Source organism: Xyrauchen texanus, chromosome 34 (genome assembly GCF_025860055.1).
Source record: "Xyrauchen texanus isolate HMW12.3.18 chromosome 34, RBS_HiC_50CHRs, whole genome shotgun sequence".
Lineage (NCBI taxonomy): Eukaryota > Metazoa > Chordata > Actinopteri > Cypriniformes > Catostomidae > Xyrauchen > Xyrauchen texanus.
Genome location: NC_068309.1, coordinates 9,733,295 through 9,747,743, shown reverse-complemented (window position 1 = coordinate 9,747,743; position 14,449 = coordinate 9,733,295). Strand labels below are relative to the sequence as shown.

At 38.2% G+C, this 14,449-nt stretch overlaps 1 protein-coding gene across 9 annotated transcripts in view; it reads right to left on the bottom strand.

The window, feature by feature from the left end:
* Positions 1-14,114, bottom strand: part of LOC127627515 (ubiquitin-associated protein 2-like) — a 33,875-nt gene extending 19,761 nt beyond the window's left edge. For 2 of the 9 annotated variants that reach the window (XM_052103924.1, XM_052103925.1), the window contains exons 1-9: positions 14,012-14,114; positions 7,433-7,570; positions 6,405-6,482; positions 6,013-6,123; positions 5,050-5,215; positions 4,637-4,714; positions 4,486-4,539; positions 551-614; positions 187-445 (exon numbers count right to left, since the gene is read on the bottom strand). In XM_052103924.1, coding sequence (XP_051959884.1) covers positions 187-445; positions 551-614; positions 4,486-4,539; positions 4,637-4,714; positions 5,050-5,215; positions 6,013-6,123; positions 6,405-6,482; positions 7,433-7,528 — 906 coding nt within the window. In that variant the 5' untranslated portion in view covers positions 7,529-7,570; positions 14,012-14,114. Of the gene's footprint in view, positions 1-180; positions 446-550; positions 615-4,485; positions 4,540-4,636; positions 4,715-5,049; positions 5,216-6,012; positions 6,124-6,404; positions 6,483-7,432; positions 7,571-14,011 lie in introns of all 9 variants that reach the window. The other 7 variants (XM_052103931.1, XM_052103927.1, XM_052103930.1 and 4 more) reach the window with 7 other exon arrangements.
* Positions 14,115-14,449: the final 335 nt, after the last annotated feature.

Here is a 14,449-nt window from a genome sequence, read left to right as displayed (position 1 = left end):
CCCCTTTAAATGTAGTCAGAAAACTTGCTTGCCGCTGGAATCTTGTCATGTTCCTTAACCTGGTTAAGACATGGTGTTACATTTCTGGACAACATAAATAACATGTAATTTCAGGCTTATTAATTTCATGCTTGGCAAATCCCATAATGCACAAGAGGGTAATTATAGCGCATGACTCACACTCACATCTTCACTCCAGTCTTCAGCTGCCCACTCGTCCAGAGTGTTCTGCCATGCTACTGAACAGAATGTGTCAAAGAGAGAGAAGTGAGTGCCGCAAAGCATTGAGGAAAATGACTTTAGTTTGTTCATTAGGTCTAAACAATTCTTGTTTGTGTCTCTCTCACCTGTCCCATCAGTAGTGTCATTGGCCCCTGTCTCCCAGACGTCAGTGTGTGAGTTTGACGTCCCACTGTTTGTGGTGTAGTCTGCAGGGTTAAAGGTCCTACAGAATGATATATAGAGAGTGAGAAATAGGTCTTGGTGGCTTTTATTTATTAATGAGTGTTTGTTAAAAATTATGGGAGTGTGTGATTTGATTGATACTCACCCCATCCCCTGTGCTGTAAACCTGCTGTTAACCGGAGCCCGACCTCTGCCTCTACCTCCAGACACTGTAAAAAGAAAAATATTTTTTTTGCTATATTTTGTTTTTAGTGGAACACTGCTGACAGTTTATTTGTGCTATAAATAATAGACTATCAGCAGTGTGCTAAAACCCTCTATGAGGGGTTTGGCTTGTTAAAGTGCAGAAAGTAACATGTAAAAGATGTTTTTTACATGCGTCTATCAATATATTTTATTCTTTGTTATTCTATTATATTTAAAAACATACTTTCCTTTGCTAAAATTCATTCTATAATAATGGCATAGCCCCATCCATGGGTGACTGTAGGATTTTATCTCAGGGTACACATAGAAAAGTAATATAATTTCTTATGTATAGCAGGGGTGCCCACACCTTTTTGCATAATGATCTACTTTTAAATGACCAACTCAATAAGATCTACCAACTAAAAAAAACACAGTTTCAAAAAAAGAAAATGCTTGTTGGGACTACTGCGTGTATCCCTACATGGAATTCATCTTCTATTTAATAAAAAAAATATATAATAATGTTCAATGTTGATATTATTCAGTTTAAAACTAAACCCAAAACACCTACAGCACAATAGATTACAATAGCCAGGGCATTTACCTTATTCTGATGACTTGAACTGAATGGAATCAGACAGTTTAGCATAATCCGGGCAGTAGCTGCTGGTAGCAGGTCTCAAACACTGCTAGCATCGCAATTTCGCGCTCTGTTCTCAGAAGCCCTTGGAAGGCGCATGCGCAAAACTAGTTGTCATGGCAACCGAATAAACAAAATTCTCGCCTGGTCAATATTTACTCGTCAAGTGCAAGTCAGACAGAAACTAAAAGAAAGACATTATATTTATAAAAATTTAACAAAAGTACACTTAAATTTTGTGCGATCTACCAGCATTGCCTTTGCGATCGACGTATTGGGCACCCCTGATGTAGAGCATTTATGTAACCATTAACTTAAGCATTTTTAAGATGCTATTTAGACTAGTGTCAAAATTTAAATTTTTTTGTTAAGTGGCAAAATTTGCTCCCCAGAGTTGTTTTTAGGCAAAAAAGTTAACCATTATTAGGGCATATTTTATAACCATACAAAATATGACAATTTGACCGTGTTATTTCAAATTTTTCAAATTAATCAATTCCTTAAAATACAATTTCAACATGAATAACCAGAAAAGAGTTTACCAATAAATTTAAATGAACATCAAATAATTTCATGTGATATGTATATATTAGGTCTAGAAAAGAACAAGAAATATATCCGATGTTACAAATAAGAAACTGAAATCATAAATGGCACTTTCTTTTTGTCCTCACATTTTTAATTTCGGGGTCCATTTGTCACCTTCAGTGGCATTTTTGCCTTAAACCTTGTTAATTTCTGATCCTGGTTCAGACCAAAGCGTTCTTGCGCTAAAAATAGCAAGATGCAGCACTATTAATAAGGCAGAACGCAGGTGTTTTGAGATACATTTTTAACAGTCTAAGTTCTTTTTCAGTGTCTAAAGACAAGGCAAACGCTGCAAAGCGACCTTCATCTAGTGCATGTTTATATTAAAAACAACTGAAACGAGGACAGAGGAACCTTTATGAGGAGGATTGAAAGAGGATGCACAAGTGGATTCAATGTGGAAATATTTTGTGTCGAAGCACCTGACACATGCATAAATTCTCCCCCTTCACATCTGACACAATAGTTCGAATTCGTGTTTCACTGCTGATTTAACTGCAATTGTCACATACTTCGAGAGTGCATCTTGAATTATTAGGATTTATTCTCAATATATAAATAAATCAAATTTGAACAACATAACGGCAAGTGCTCCGAGGGAATGCAGCCGCGCAACGGTGACACTCTGAAATGAAAGCCCTAGAAACTGTCTCACTTCCTTTTTGGTCTTGGGTCTCGGACAGGTCGAAATCACTTTGGTTTTATCAATTTGGGGCCACACCTGCCCATGCCCCAAATGTGCACTTCTTTGGGTTTGCTGTGAGCCCCACTTGTTGCAACGACCTCAGAATGGCCCCAGATGCAACATGTGCCACTGCCAATCATTACTGTAAATAATGATATCATCCAAATAAGTAGCGACATACGAAGCGTTTGGTCTGGAACTCTGTCCATAAGATGCTGAAACGTAGCCGGGGCCCCAAACAAACTGAACGGTCACAAATTGGTGTAACCCAAACAGTGTTGAGAAGGCCTTTTTCTCAAGGGAAATCAGCATTAAGGGGATCTGCCATTAACTCTGTTAAATCCAGTGTCGAATAAAGCGAGCCATGCCCAACCAATCGAGCAGTTCGTCAATATGAGGCATTGGATATGCATCAAATTTCGACACCGCGTTGACTTTCCTATAATCCACACAGAACCGGCCTTTGCTGTTAGGCACCACAACCACCGGACTGGCCCAATCACTGTGGGATTCTTCTATTACCCCCATATCGAGCATGGCCTTTAATTCTTCCAGTACTACACGTTTCTTGTGTTCGGTTAATCGGTAGGGCCGACTACGTACCACTACCCCTAGGGTTGTCTTGATGTGGTGTTCTTTGAGATTAGTGCGGCCAGGGAGAGGCAAGAACACGTCAGAGAAATTATTTTGCAATCTGGCAACCTCCGTACATTGTGACGGTGAGAGGTGGTCTCCACAAGGGACCGGGGTGAACTGATTGGCTTTTAGATTCACCTCCAGTCCAAGCTCCTCCCTCTTCGGATCTACCGTCGCCATGGATAGAGGGACCACCTCTCTCCATGGGTTTAGTAGGTTGAGGTGGTAAATCTGACAAGTCCCGCCCCTATCCGTACGCACCATAAAATGGGGAAAACCCTGTTGAGGCTTGCGGGACCTCTCGTACTGCAAATAACGGGTTCAAGCCACTTGTCCCAATTCCGAGCATCATCGTGAATCAGAATCATATTCCTTAAGGTCTTATTAAATCGTTTAACCAAGCCGAATCAATTCACTACCCAATAATTTGTACAGTGTACGTGACATGAAAGTAGTGCCCTGATCACTGAGGATTTCTTTTGGAATCCCAACTCAGGAAATTACACTACACGCATAGACATGTACAGACACTACATGCTGAGATTTTGCACAACAGCACTGCTTACGGGTATCGCGTTGCATAGTCCACCAGAAATAGCACAAAGCGGTGACCACGTGCTGACTGTTCTAATGGCCTGACGAGGTCCATGCCAACTCAACAACAAAGTATCAATTGGATTGTTCCCACGGGACAGGGCAGAAGGAAGGGGACCACAGAGAGAGAGAGAGCGGGCATGTAGATGGTCTGCTAGATGGTCTTCCACCAGCTGTACCGTTTCATCCAGCGACGGCGGATGGTGGCACTGGACCCACTCCGCCGACCCCTTTGGCAGTCGGGAGACGAACTACTCCAGCACTACGAGATTGATGACATCACCAATGTCGCTGTCCTCATCAGCCAGCACCCACCACCAGCAGGCATCACGGAGCTGGGGTGTAGGGGTGTACCCGGGTACTAAGCTCCACAATGTCCTTCAGTCTCAAGAGCATTTCAAAACGCTGTTGTTGCTCCACCTGCAGATCCACGAGGGCCTGGTGTTCGGCCTGGTGGATGCTGGCGAGGGATAGAGGTCTTCCTCCAGTGGCGAGGATGACTCCATAGCAGTCTAACCTTCCTCCTTATCCTTGGTTTCGGCACCAATACAACAAAAATGGCTTTTCAGCATACACAAATAAAGTTCAGCTTATTAGCAATCGTTCAAACACTCAGTAAAAGACACACAGTCTTGCATGTGCCCCTCTCGCTCTATCTATGCACTGGGCCGTTTTTATCTCCACCGTCTCTTACCGCAAACACAGAAATAGTAATTACCAGCAATTAATCTCAGATGAACCTCCTTACCGCTTCCTCTCTCCCCAGACGGGTGTTCGACCACGCCTCCGCCTCCACAACGACCTATTTTGGATTCAAACCTGTGAATTTCGCTGAAAGGCGACTAGTTTGCAGGTATGATGCAAGCATGTATCCATAAATGTAAAATATGTGTGCTTACCTCTCCCTCTACCCCTGCGGCCACGGTCAGATCCTCTCTCAACAGGAGCAGGCTCCACACCATTCTCCTCAGTCCTCGCTATGTATACAGATAGTATAATGAAATAAAACACAGGGTAGACATTTTTTATTTCTTTCTATTTTTTTAAACCTCTTCACATAAACTCAAGTGGGGAAAATAGTCTAATTCTTATGGCCAAAAACCCCCCAGAAAATTCAGACTTCGTGTAAATAGACCTTTGCAGTAAATGGTCCTCATTAGCAACTGTATAAATTTAGGTTAGTAGGTCACATGCAAGCATTGCTGTACTTTAAAATAACAACAGTACATTTTGAGTGTTAAAATGGCCTCATATCCTGGGCTGCTGGACAGTCAAAACAGCTAAAATCTCCAGTCATCATCAACGCACTCACCTGGCCTATTGCGACTGGTCCCTCTACCACGACGACTCACTCCTCCACGACCCTTGCTGCTTTCCCGCTCTCCTTTCTTCTCCCTGTTCTCCTTGTTCTCCTTTATCTCTGTGGAGGTGCCATCCTTCCCAAGACTTTTCTTTTTCCCCACTGTTTCCCAAGTGGTCTGCATGAGACAGAGAAAAGTGTTACTGCAAAAATATTATAAAGCCAGAATAATTCATATTAGTACCAACCTATTCACAATACATATATATAAAACTGAATACATCACGATAAATCAAACAATGTGAATATGCAGAATAATTTTCAGCGTATTTTAGCTGCACAGCCCATTGTACATTGACATATTTTCACAACTGATTTTATGTAAACAAACATTTTTTTTTTCCACTGTTGAATCATCCTTGCTGGTGAAGGACAATTAGGAGCTTGTGTGTAGGCACTGAGGTAGAGGCAGAGGTCTGTTATGACACAGGATTAACTTCTGAATCTGTGGTTGAAGTGACCCACATGCTATTTCTGAGTTACATTCCCAGAAAACATTCAAACAAACCTCACTTTATAAATAGAGGCATCTCAAATTTCACCACAACAATAGTCCTAGACTATAGACCATCTCTGAAGTGGATTAGTGTCAATGACAAAATAATCTGGTAGGGACAATAAGCACTGTGGTATATTACTGTAAAATTTTTAAAAAGCATACACAGAAGAATTAAAACAATTTCACCTTTCAAATGACCCATGAAAAAGCAAACAAAGCCTGGCCAGACAAATCATTGTTTTGCTTTTACATCCCTGCCACAAAACAGCTGACAGTAGCCACAACATTTCCAAATTAAACTAGTTTACTTCCCCTTTTTAAAGAACCTCTGTCATGAGCTATAGTGCCAACTAAGTAGTCTAGATCACACGTGCATCTGCGTGATCTGTTACATCTGAAGTCACAAGACCTCTTACCGCATCAGAGGTCCCCTCAAGCAGGAAGTTGATGGCTCTGTTGACATCCTCATTGCAGTCGTGGAGAGCAACCATGCAATCATCCTGGTTTTGCCCTGTAACCTCCATGAGCTGTGAGCAAAGCAAATACAAGGACATCGCTGATGTTAAAGGGACAGCTCACCCAAAAAAGAAAATTCTGTACAAAACATAATGTTGTCATTGCGTCTTTTTTTCCATTAAATGAAAGTGAATTGTAACATTCTGCCTAACCCCTTTTAGTGCTCCACAAAGAAAAAGTCAAACACGTTCGGATTGAAACAGCATGTGGGTGATTACATTTCCAATTAAAATATTCATTTAAACCACTGATGTGTGTGCTTCAAATTCTGACAGAAAAGTGTTTCTCACACCTGTTTGACTTTGTCCTCAAAATCAGCATCATTCTTGTCGTAGATCATCTGAGCCAGTCTAATTTGTTCAGCCGTAGCCTGCAATTGGAATTGAATGAAGTTAGGAGCAGCAGAATAAGAAAGAGTGAAAGAATTGTTAAATAAAAAAGGAAACTGAATATGACGTTTTATGGCCAAGACATATCACAGACAAATGGAACCAGTCATGGTCCATTGTGAGTGTAAATACTAGCCTACTGCACCATATATATTGTATAAGGTATAACATATTTTTAAAAACGTTTCAATTAATAGTACATTTGTTTCACATGACCTCATTATGTTGCATGTTTAAAGGAATGGTCCAGGTTCAATACAAGTTAAGTTCGATTAACAGCATTTGTGTCATAACGTTGATTCCCACAAAAATATTTGGACTTGTCCCTCGTTTATGTTTATTTTTAGAAAAAGCAAAAATGTATATTACAGGCACTTACAATGGAAGTGAATGGGGCCAGTCCATAAACCTTAAAATAAACACCAATTCAAAAGTATAGCCATAAGGCATAAACATTATACATGTTAACATGATTTTAGTGCGATACAATCAGGGATTTACTGGAGTTACGTTGTCATGATAAAATTGTAACACTAGACATAGTGAACTCATGACTCCCCCACAAAACTGGAACATTTCTTTAATTTAGCAAGTGGCATCCAGTTATCATATCAGGAAAATCAAAAAAAAAAAATATATATATATATATATATATATATATATATATTATATATATATTAATTCCAAACATGGAATGAACCGACATTAGGTGAATTGTCATGCGTTTCATCATAATTCAGTATAGCCTCAGAAATGGTGCTTGAACAAGAAGCTTTTGTTCTGTGTGTGTCTACTTTTTAGCCTCTATTTGTATTTACAGTGTGTGTGTGTATACATATAAAAAAAAAGTGGCTGGCAAAATGGGCATTCAAGAACAATATTGCAGTATGTTATTCCGAAAGAAAGCCAGTGTTTCTTGTTGTTTACTCACCTGAAGCTGTTTCTGTGGCTGTGTGGTCTGTGTGGTAGTGGGCAGTGCTTTGTCCCGAATGCCCCGGGCTCGCTCGATGCCCACCGAGGTCATCATATACAGTATATACAAAACAATGTATGTACAAAACAGAAAAATCTGCAAAAACAAGGCCAAATACAGGAAGAGGTTATTACTCAGAAAATGCGTCGATGTCCTGACCTAGTTTCTTATCCAAACATTTGCAGACGATACGGACACTAAACAAAGCTTTTGTTCAGGCTATCTAGTTGATGTTTTCTGCAGCTCTTCCCTTCGTTGTCCCGTGCAGAGCTTTCCGAATGTCAGGCAAACACACTGGGGCCGTATCAGGTTTCCTTTCTTCTAAACCCAGTTGGGCAAGATTGAGCAATACTCTGACCGCCAGAAACCCTTGTAGAAAAAACAAACCAGCTTATCCAATGCCTGCTGAAATGAAGAACAAGACCACGCTACAAGACCACACTGGTGTCCTGCTAACACTTCACCAAGAACCCTGTACTGTCCTCATAAAGCACACTACATCACAAGGCCATTACCTTATGGAGGAAAACAGAAAAATAATCCAGATCAAGGATGAAGATTGTACTGTACAGTTATTTTCACACTACAGAATAAGTAGTACATTTACAAGTAGGCAATGTATTGATACATTTTTTGACCACAGCAGTGATGTTTACATTACACATTTCACATTACACAAGATGTCAGGAAAAGCAGGTCTCTCATCATAAAACATGCATCAATCCTGCTTAAGTGAACCATTTTATCACCCATGAAAAGCATATTTACGAAAGAACTCTATGTAACAAAGGAACAAAACTTTAATTTGAAAATTCAACTGTCACCCTCATCTCTTGGAAACACACAGAAATTAAAGTATTTGCCCTCCTCCGTAGCTCAAATCTCATTCATCCATCAAGATGATTTTTGTTTGTTCTACCAGAACTGTATGATTTTCTTGATTCTCGATTCAGTTAACCGTTCCCAAACGAATTACTTTGATGAGCCAGTTCTTCTGAATCTACAGCATGCAACATATAGACAATTTCAAGAACTGTTAGTTGGTTAGTTAGTTTTGATAATCGATTAATCTAACAATTATTGCAAAGATTAATTATTAGCTCTAAACCAATTATTCAGCTTGTGGCCCGACTTAAAAGGTTGGATTAAACGTGCTTACTAACATTAAAGGACAAAATCATCTTTTAAAAATCTCTCTAAATGACACTCACTGAATTAAAGGGAAAAATATAATTAGTTTTTATTACGTTTAATCCAATAAAGAAGTTCACTACAAAACATCCTATTGTTATCAAGTGTTTTTGTCTTGTTTTCCATTTAAAATTGTGTAAAAATCTTTAAAACAAGATACATTAACTTGAGAAGCAACATATAAAATAATTAGACTTGTTTTAAGAGAATGTATCTTAAATATAAGTGTATTTTTTCAATTGGTTATACTCCTGCAAGTGCAGTAAAGACAAAATATACTTGTATTCAAGATTTATTTTCTGAAAGCAAGTCTAAACTACTTCTCAGGTGAATGCATCTTTTTTTTTAAAGAATCTTTAGATATTTTAAAATATTTGTATTTTTAATATTATATTCAATATTCTCAGAATTGTTTATTCTTCTGCATTATAGCTGCTAAAGAAAATGTAAATTGTTTTAGATATTTATATTGGAAAACAAGCCCAAAAAAGATTTGTTGCAGTGTATAGTGTGGCGAGGACTCTCACTTTTCTGTTCACTTCAATCCATCTTTAACTCACAAAAAATAAAGTCTCTTATTAATAAAGCTGCGTATTGCCAATTTTCTTCACGATAAGAAATGCAGTGACATTGATTCAATAAGTAGCGAGCCATCACGTTATAATCTAGATCAGGGGTTGGGAACCTGTGGCTCTTTGTTAAAAAGCAAGTGGCTTGTTGTGTGTCTCACCATTCACCAACACATGATGGCTTAAAACTTTCTAGTGCTAATATGCCAACAGAAAGTGTGGGTGCAAAACACTGTTTTGATTTCCTTTCTTCCGAATTTGACTACAGCCTACTCCTGGTGAACAAGGTTTGAAATGAACACCCGCCAAATGCAGATTTTTCACGCTGAGTGTTTTGCTGATGCATCAGCCACTGCGGAAGACGATCTGTAAGACTACATGACAAGAAATTAGACACAAAGACGCACATTTGATGAAACGTGTGATTATATTTTGAAGAACAGATGAAAGAAAAGCCACCGATGTGTGTCTGATTTGATATGTGTGCGCAGTGAGCTCTGCTGTTCACGAGTGCAATGAAAGCGCTTCTCCTAGACATGCACATGCATAAAGTTATGGGCCTCTTTTTCCAATAAATATTGATCTTAGTTGTTAAAAGCATTTTCTAAGAATGATTTTATGAACGTTTGTTATTTTTTATGTGCACCCAGGGTGTGATATATCACCTGCCAGGCAAAATGCGGCAAGGCTCAATCCAGTTTGCGAGTCCTCGTCCAAATGTATTTCATGCGCGAGTAATTTTGCTCATCTACCTGCAACAGGTAAGTCGTCTCGGAGGGACACATGACAAGAAATGCTATTAGTCAAAAAGATGCACTTGAAGAAACACCCTTTATTATATTTTTAAGAACAGAGAAAAGAAAAGCCGTCAGTGCTCATGTTTGGTTCTCTGTTTGTTCAGAGGCATGTAAAGGGATCCTGTCTCGTGAAACAAGCGCATGTAAAAAGTTATGACTCCTTTTTCTCCATTTCATTAGACTGAAAACTGTTTGCAAGAATACTGTAGTCTATGAGAATGCTGCAAATGATCTCCGATCATCTCGTAAGGTACTGTAAGTTTCGATTTATATCCACAGAGCAGTTCACTCGAACGCATTGTGAATGCAGCTCTGCAGGTTCAGTAATATATATCTTTGTATTAAAGAAACAAAGACGAGAGTGATTAACTCAAAGTAATACAAGTCAGTTGGAGATGGTAAATGTTTGGATTTGGGGAGGTGGTTATATTTATAAGATGTTTTAATCACTTCGTTATTTTAATTGCTTTTTTCATTTTGTTTAAAGTGCAATTTTAATTTAGAAATGTCTTTTAAGTTTTTCATGTTTCAATAAATTAAATACCTTTTTAAACCAAAATCAATAAAGCAAAAATATTCACCAACCTTGGGGGTTGACCATATAAATCAGATATCAAGATATTTTAAATGTGATTATCATTAAAACATTTTTTTACATATCGCCCAGCCCAAAATGGAAGTTACCTTTTTTCATGAAAAATTGTAAAATGAAGTAATTTTATGGAGACCCACACAAACACGTGTACTCAATTCCAAATTGCAGTTTGTATAGTTACCTATACATTTTTGCATATTTGTTTGTTTTTGAGTAGTCTATGGGCAATAAAAACATTTTCTTTTTTTGAAAAACTTTTTGAAAAAAATGCATCAACCAAAAATTAAAAAAATTAGCTCCTTAGTGAAAAAAGGTTCCCGACCCCTGATCTAGCTGCATTAAGCCTGCACGCTCGAGAGATGAGCATCCCCACGACAGAGTGTGCCTCAGCCACAATCTCAGTTTCAATCTCTCCCCCTTAGATCGGGACAATTAGCGCAACTCATAAAAAAGGCGCTGACCGCACAGAGATATGGCGGTTTCGGAGTTTGTAGTTATTTACATGATCTGCTTCTTTATTATTTGAACTTAAAGCTATAATGCATTAAATATAACTGCATTTAAGATGTAATGGTGGGGTGTTTCCTTTAAAGACATAAGACACGCACGTTTTTCAGCTCCACTTATTACACAATGAAAGTGCTTCTGTATTCTGTCATACTTTGCGATCAACATCAACTGAAGCTGTTTGGAAAGTTTAGAGTCCATCTGGACTGTGAGCTGTGTAATTCTTCCACTCAGACAGGTGCAAACTGCAGTGCTGCTCTTGCACATCGTCATTAGAGTTTAATGTGATCTCATGTTACATTAAATGAGATCAAACGACTATTCGACAATTAATATTTTTGTTGACAATTTTTTACTGTCAAAGTTGTCAATAATGTCGACTAATCGTTTCAGCCCTAGTGTCAGTAGATTATAAATAATAGTCAAGTCAATTCAAGTGGTTTTTATTGTCGTTTCAACCATATACAGTTAGTACAGTACACAGCAAAACGAGACAACGTTCCTCCAGGACCATGGTGCTTCATAAAAACAACAAAGGACCAACACAGGATCACATGAGACAACACAACGAAATAAAATACCTATATAAAATACCTATATATACCTATATAAAGTATGGGACAGTACAACAAATCACTGACAATGAACAGGACAATAGACACAGTGCACCGCCGACCAGTACTCAGTAGTGCAAAAAGCTGACAGTTTCTAAAAATGTAAACATAACATACTATGAGATAGTGTTCTATGCACATAGCACACTATCTTAATTATAGAGAATGTAATACTTACATTTGCTATAATTAAACTGAGTGTACATAGAAAATTTACATCCACATTTTCCATGTGTATAAAAGGAGCGTGTCACTGTGCTGTGTTTGTTTACATCGCTAGTGATTGACAGGGAATGGACAATATAATAGGACGAAGACAGTGGAATAACCGGAGAAAAACCTCAGAATTTAATTGCACTTGACCCATCCAAATTGCACGTTGTGCGGGCAATTTCACCAACCCCAATTGCGCCTAGACTTAGGGCATGCTTGCATGAAAATACCAAACATGTATGACCATGCCAATTGACTTTGCGCTTATGACTTAAAAGCAATGTGCTTAATGATTGCCCTCTTAAAATAGGGCCCCATGTGTAACCTAATTAGGCTAATGAAGGCATTTTAGCCAAAAATTACTTCACCTTGACAACATTATGCAATCAGAGTTTAAATAATTTTCAGATTACTCGATTAATCACCAGAATAATCAATTACAAATAATAACAGCTAATGACATCCCTATCTGAATTGTTACATTTTCTACAATTTCCATCCCTAGATCTGACAAAGAAAATTAATGAATAACGATGAAGCCTAAATGTACATCTGCTTCACACACACACACACAAATATCATAAATGACTTTCACTTTTTACTAACCTATTCCTTTGAAAAACCTTGCTTGTAATCTAAACTTCTTAATTGGTAGTCCAACAAGTGCCATAGCTTGCACAGAAGACAAGGCAACACACATAACCTCTGTGATGATACAGTGGGCTTTTCTTGGCAGTTAAGAGAAGGGATCTTTTTGTGTACACCCTTCCAATGAATTCACGCTGCAAACTCCTGACAAGAGTTCAACGTTCCAGATAGATTCTAACATAAAGGAATCATCAGAAAATATCTGGCATAAATTCCCATTTTGCAAAATACATTATAAAAAATCTTTCTGGGCCAAGTATGCGATGCAAGAGACACTGGTAACAAACAATTTAATAGTGATGACAATAAGCAAAACAAGCCAGAAAAGTGATTCCATTAGCTGACATTGGCAAAGCTGTGGTCTCATGTGGAGAGATTTCTGAGATCCTTACAAAATGGAAAATCAGAACAAGGCCTTTTTTTCCTCCTGGTCAGCAGACCACTCATAGTGTCCTTGTATTGACAGATACAATATATCTAAAGGACACTGAGAGATGCTGCACTAAATGTGCAAAAAACGTTATTGTCATTTTGGTCTTTGGATATGAATGAACAGCTCCATCACATTAGAACACTTTAAACGGGAAAAATATGTTTTACTGTAAAGTTGCATAAAAACCTATAAAATTATAATCTATTGCCTAAAAATACTAGTCACGTGTATAACCTTAATTAAAAGAATAAATATGTGATGGCTTCTTCCCACTTCAAACTTAATAACTGTGAACAAAGCAAAACAAACGACTTTGTTTGACCTCTAGGTTTCAAATACAAAAAAACAACAAAATGCTCATCTGTAGCCTAAAACACAACAACTTTCATAATCATAAGGCCAGACAAATTATGTGATGGCACAACAAAGGGAATTTATATCCAGATTTCCAGGGTCAGCATCCTTGTTTATCTGTATCCATTGTTACACAGTCAAATTATAAATGGACGTTTTTGACCCCTTGGCAATGTAAAATGTCAAACCAAGAGTTTGCAGAGTATAAACACAGAGCCTCTGCTCTCCTTTGTCCATGAGCTCTCTAATGTCATTTCCTCTCTTCAATTGTTGTAGCATAGCTGGCTAACTCACGACCTTGTTAATAATATTTAAACCCTCTATATGATCTAAACATTACGAATAATAGTAACGGGACGTTTTAAAGGAAGAAATGTGGTTTATAAGTGATACGGGCTTGTTGCTAAAGGGCTTTTTGAGGAAAATTGCCACACAGCGGAGCTAAACCCGAACAGGCTAAACTGAGGAGGCAAAACAAAGCCCTACTAAAGACAACATAACCACAAACACCTTTCAGCGGCGCATTAAACGAAACGGGTGATAAAGAAACATTAATTAGATAACACTCGCTATAAAGAGGATTGTTGAATATTTGTTTTTTTTTGTTTTTAATTACCTGCTAACACGCTTCACTCAGCCAGCAGCAGACTCCGTCACGTGACCGTCACCGCGCTGCTGCTGCTGCTGTACTCCATGCAGATCCTTTAGGCGCGCTCCCGTGAGAGCGAGTACATTCACGGGTGCGAGCGCACGAACAAATAATAACAATGTAATAACAATGAGAACAACGAAATAATCATTAATATATCCACATATTTTTAACATCTAATTCAAAACATGTATGGTAAGCATATCATTAATATTAACGGTCAGTGGTCAGGAAGATGTCCAATGGTTAATTATTTAATTTACATCTCAAAATTTATTTTAATTATACAATAATTTTTGTAATACTAAACATATTTTTATGTAGATGTTCAGCACTCATTAACACCATGGCACGCAGTTATTTTCCTCTGTTTTGAGGTTATGTTGTTGTGGGACTTAAATGTAT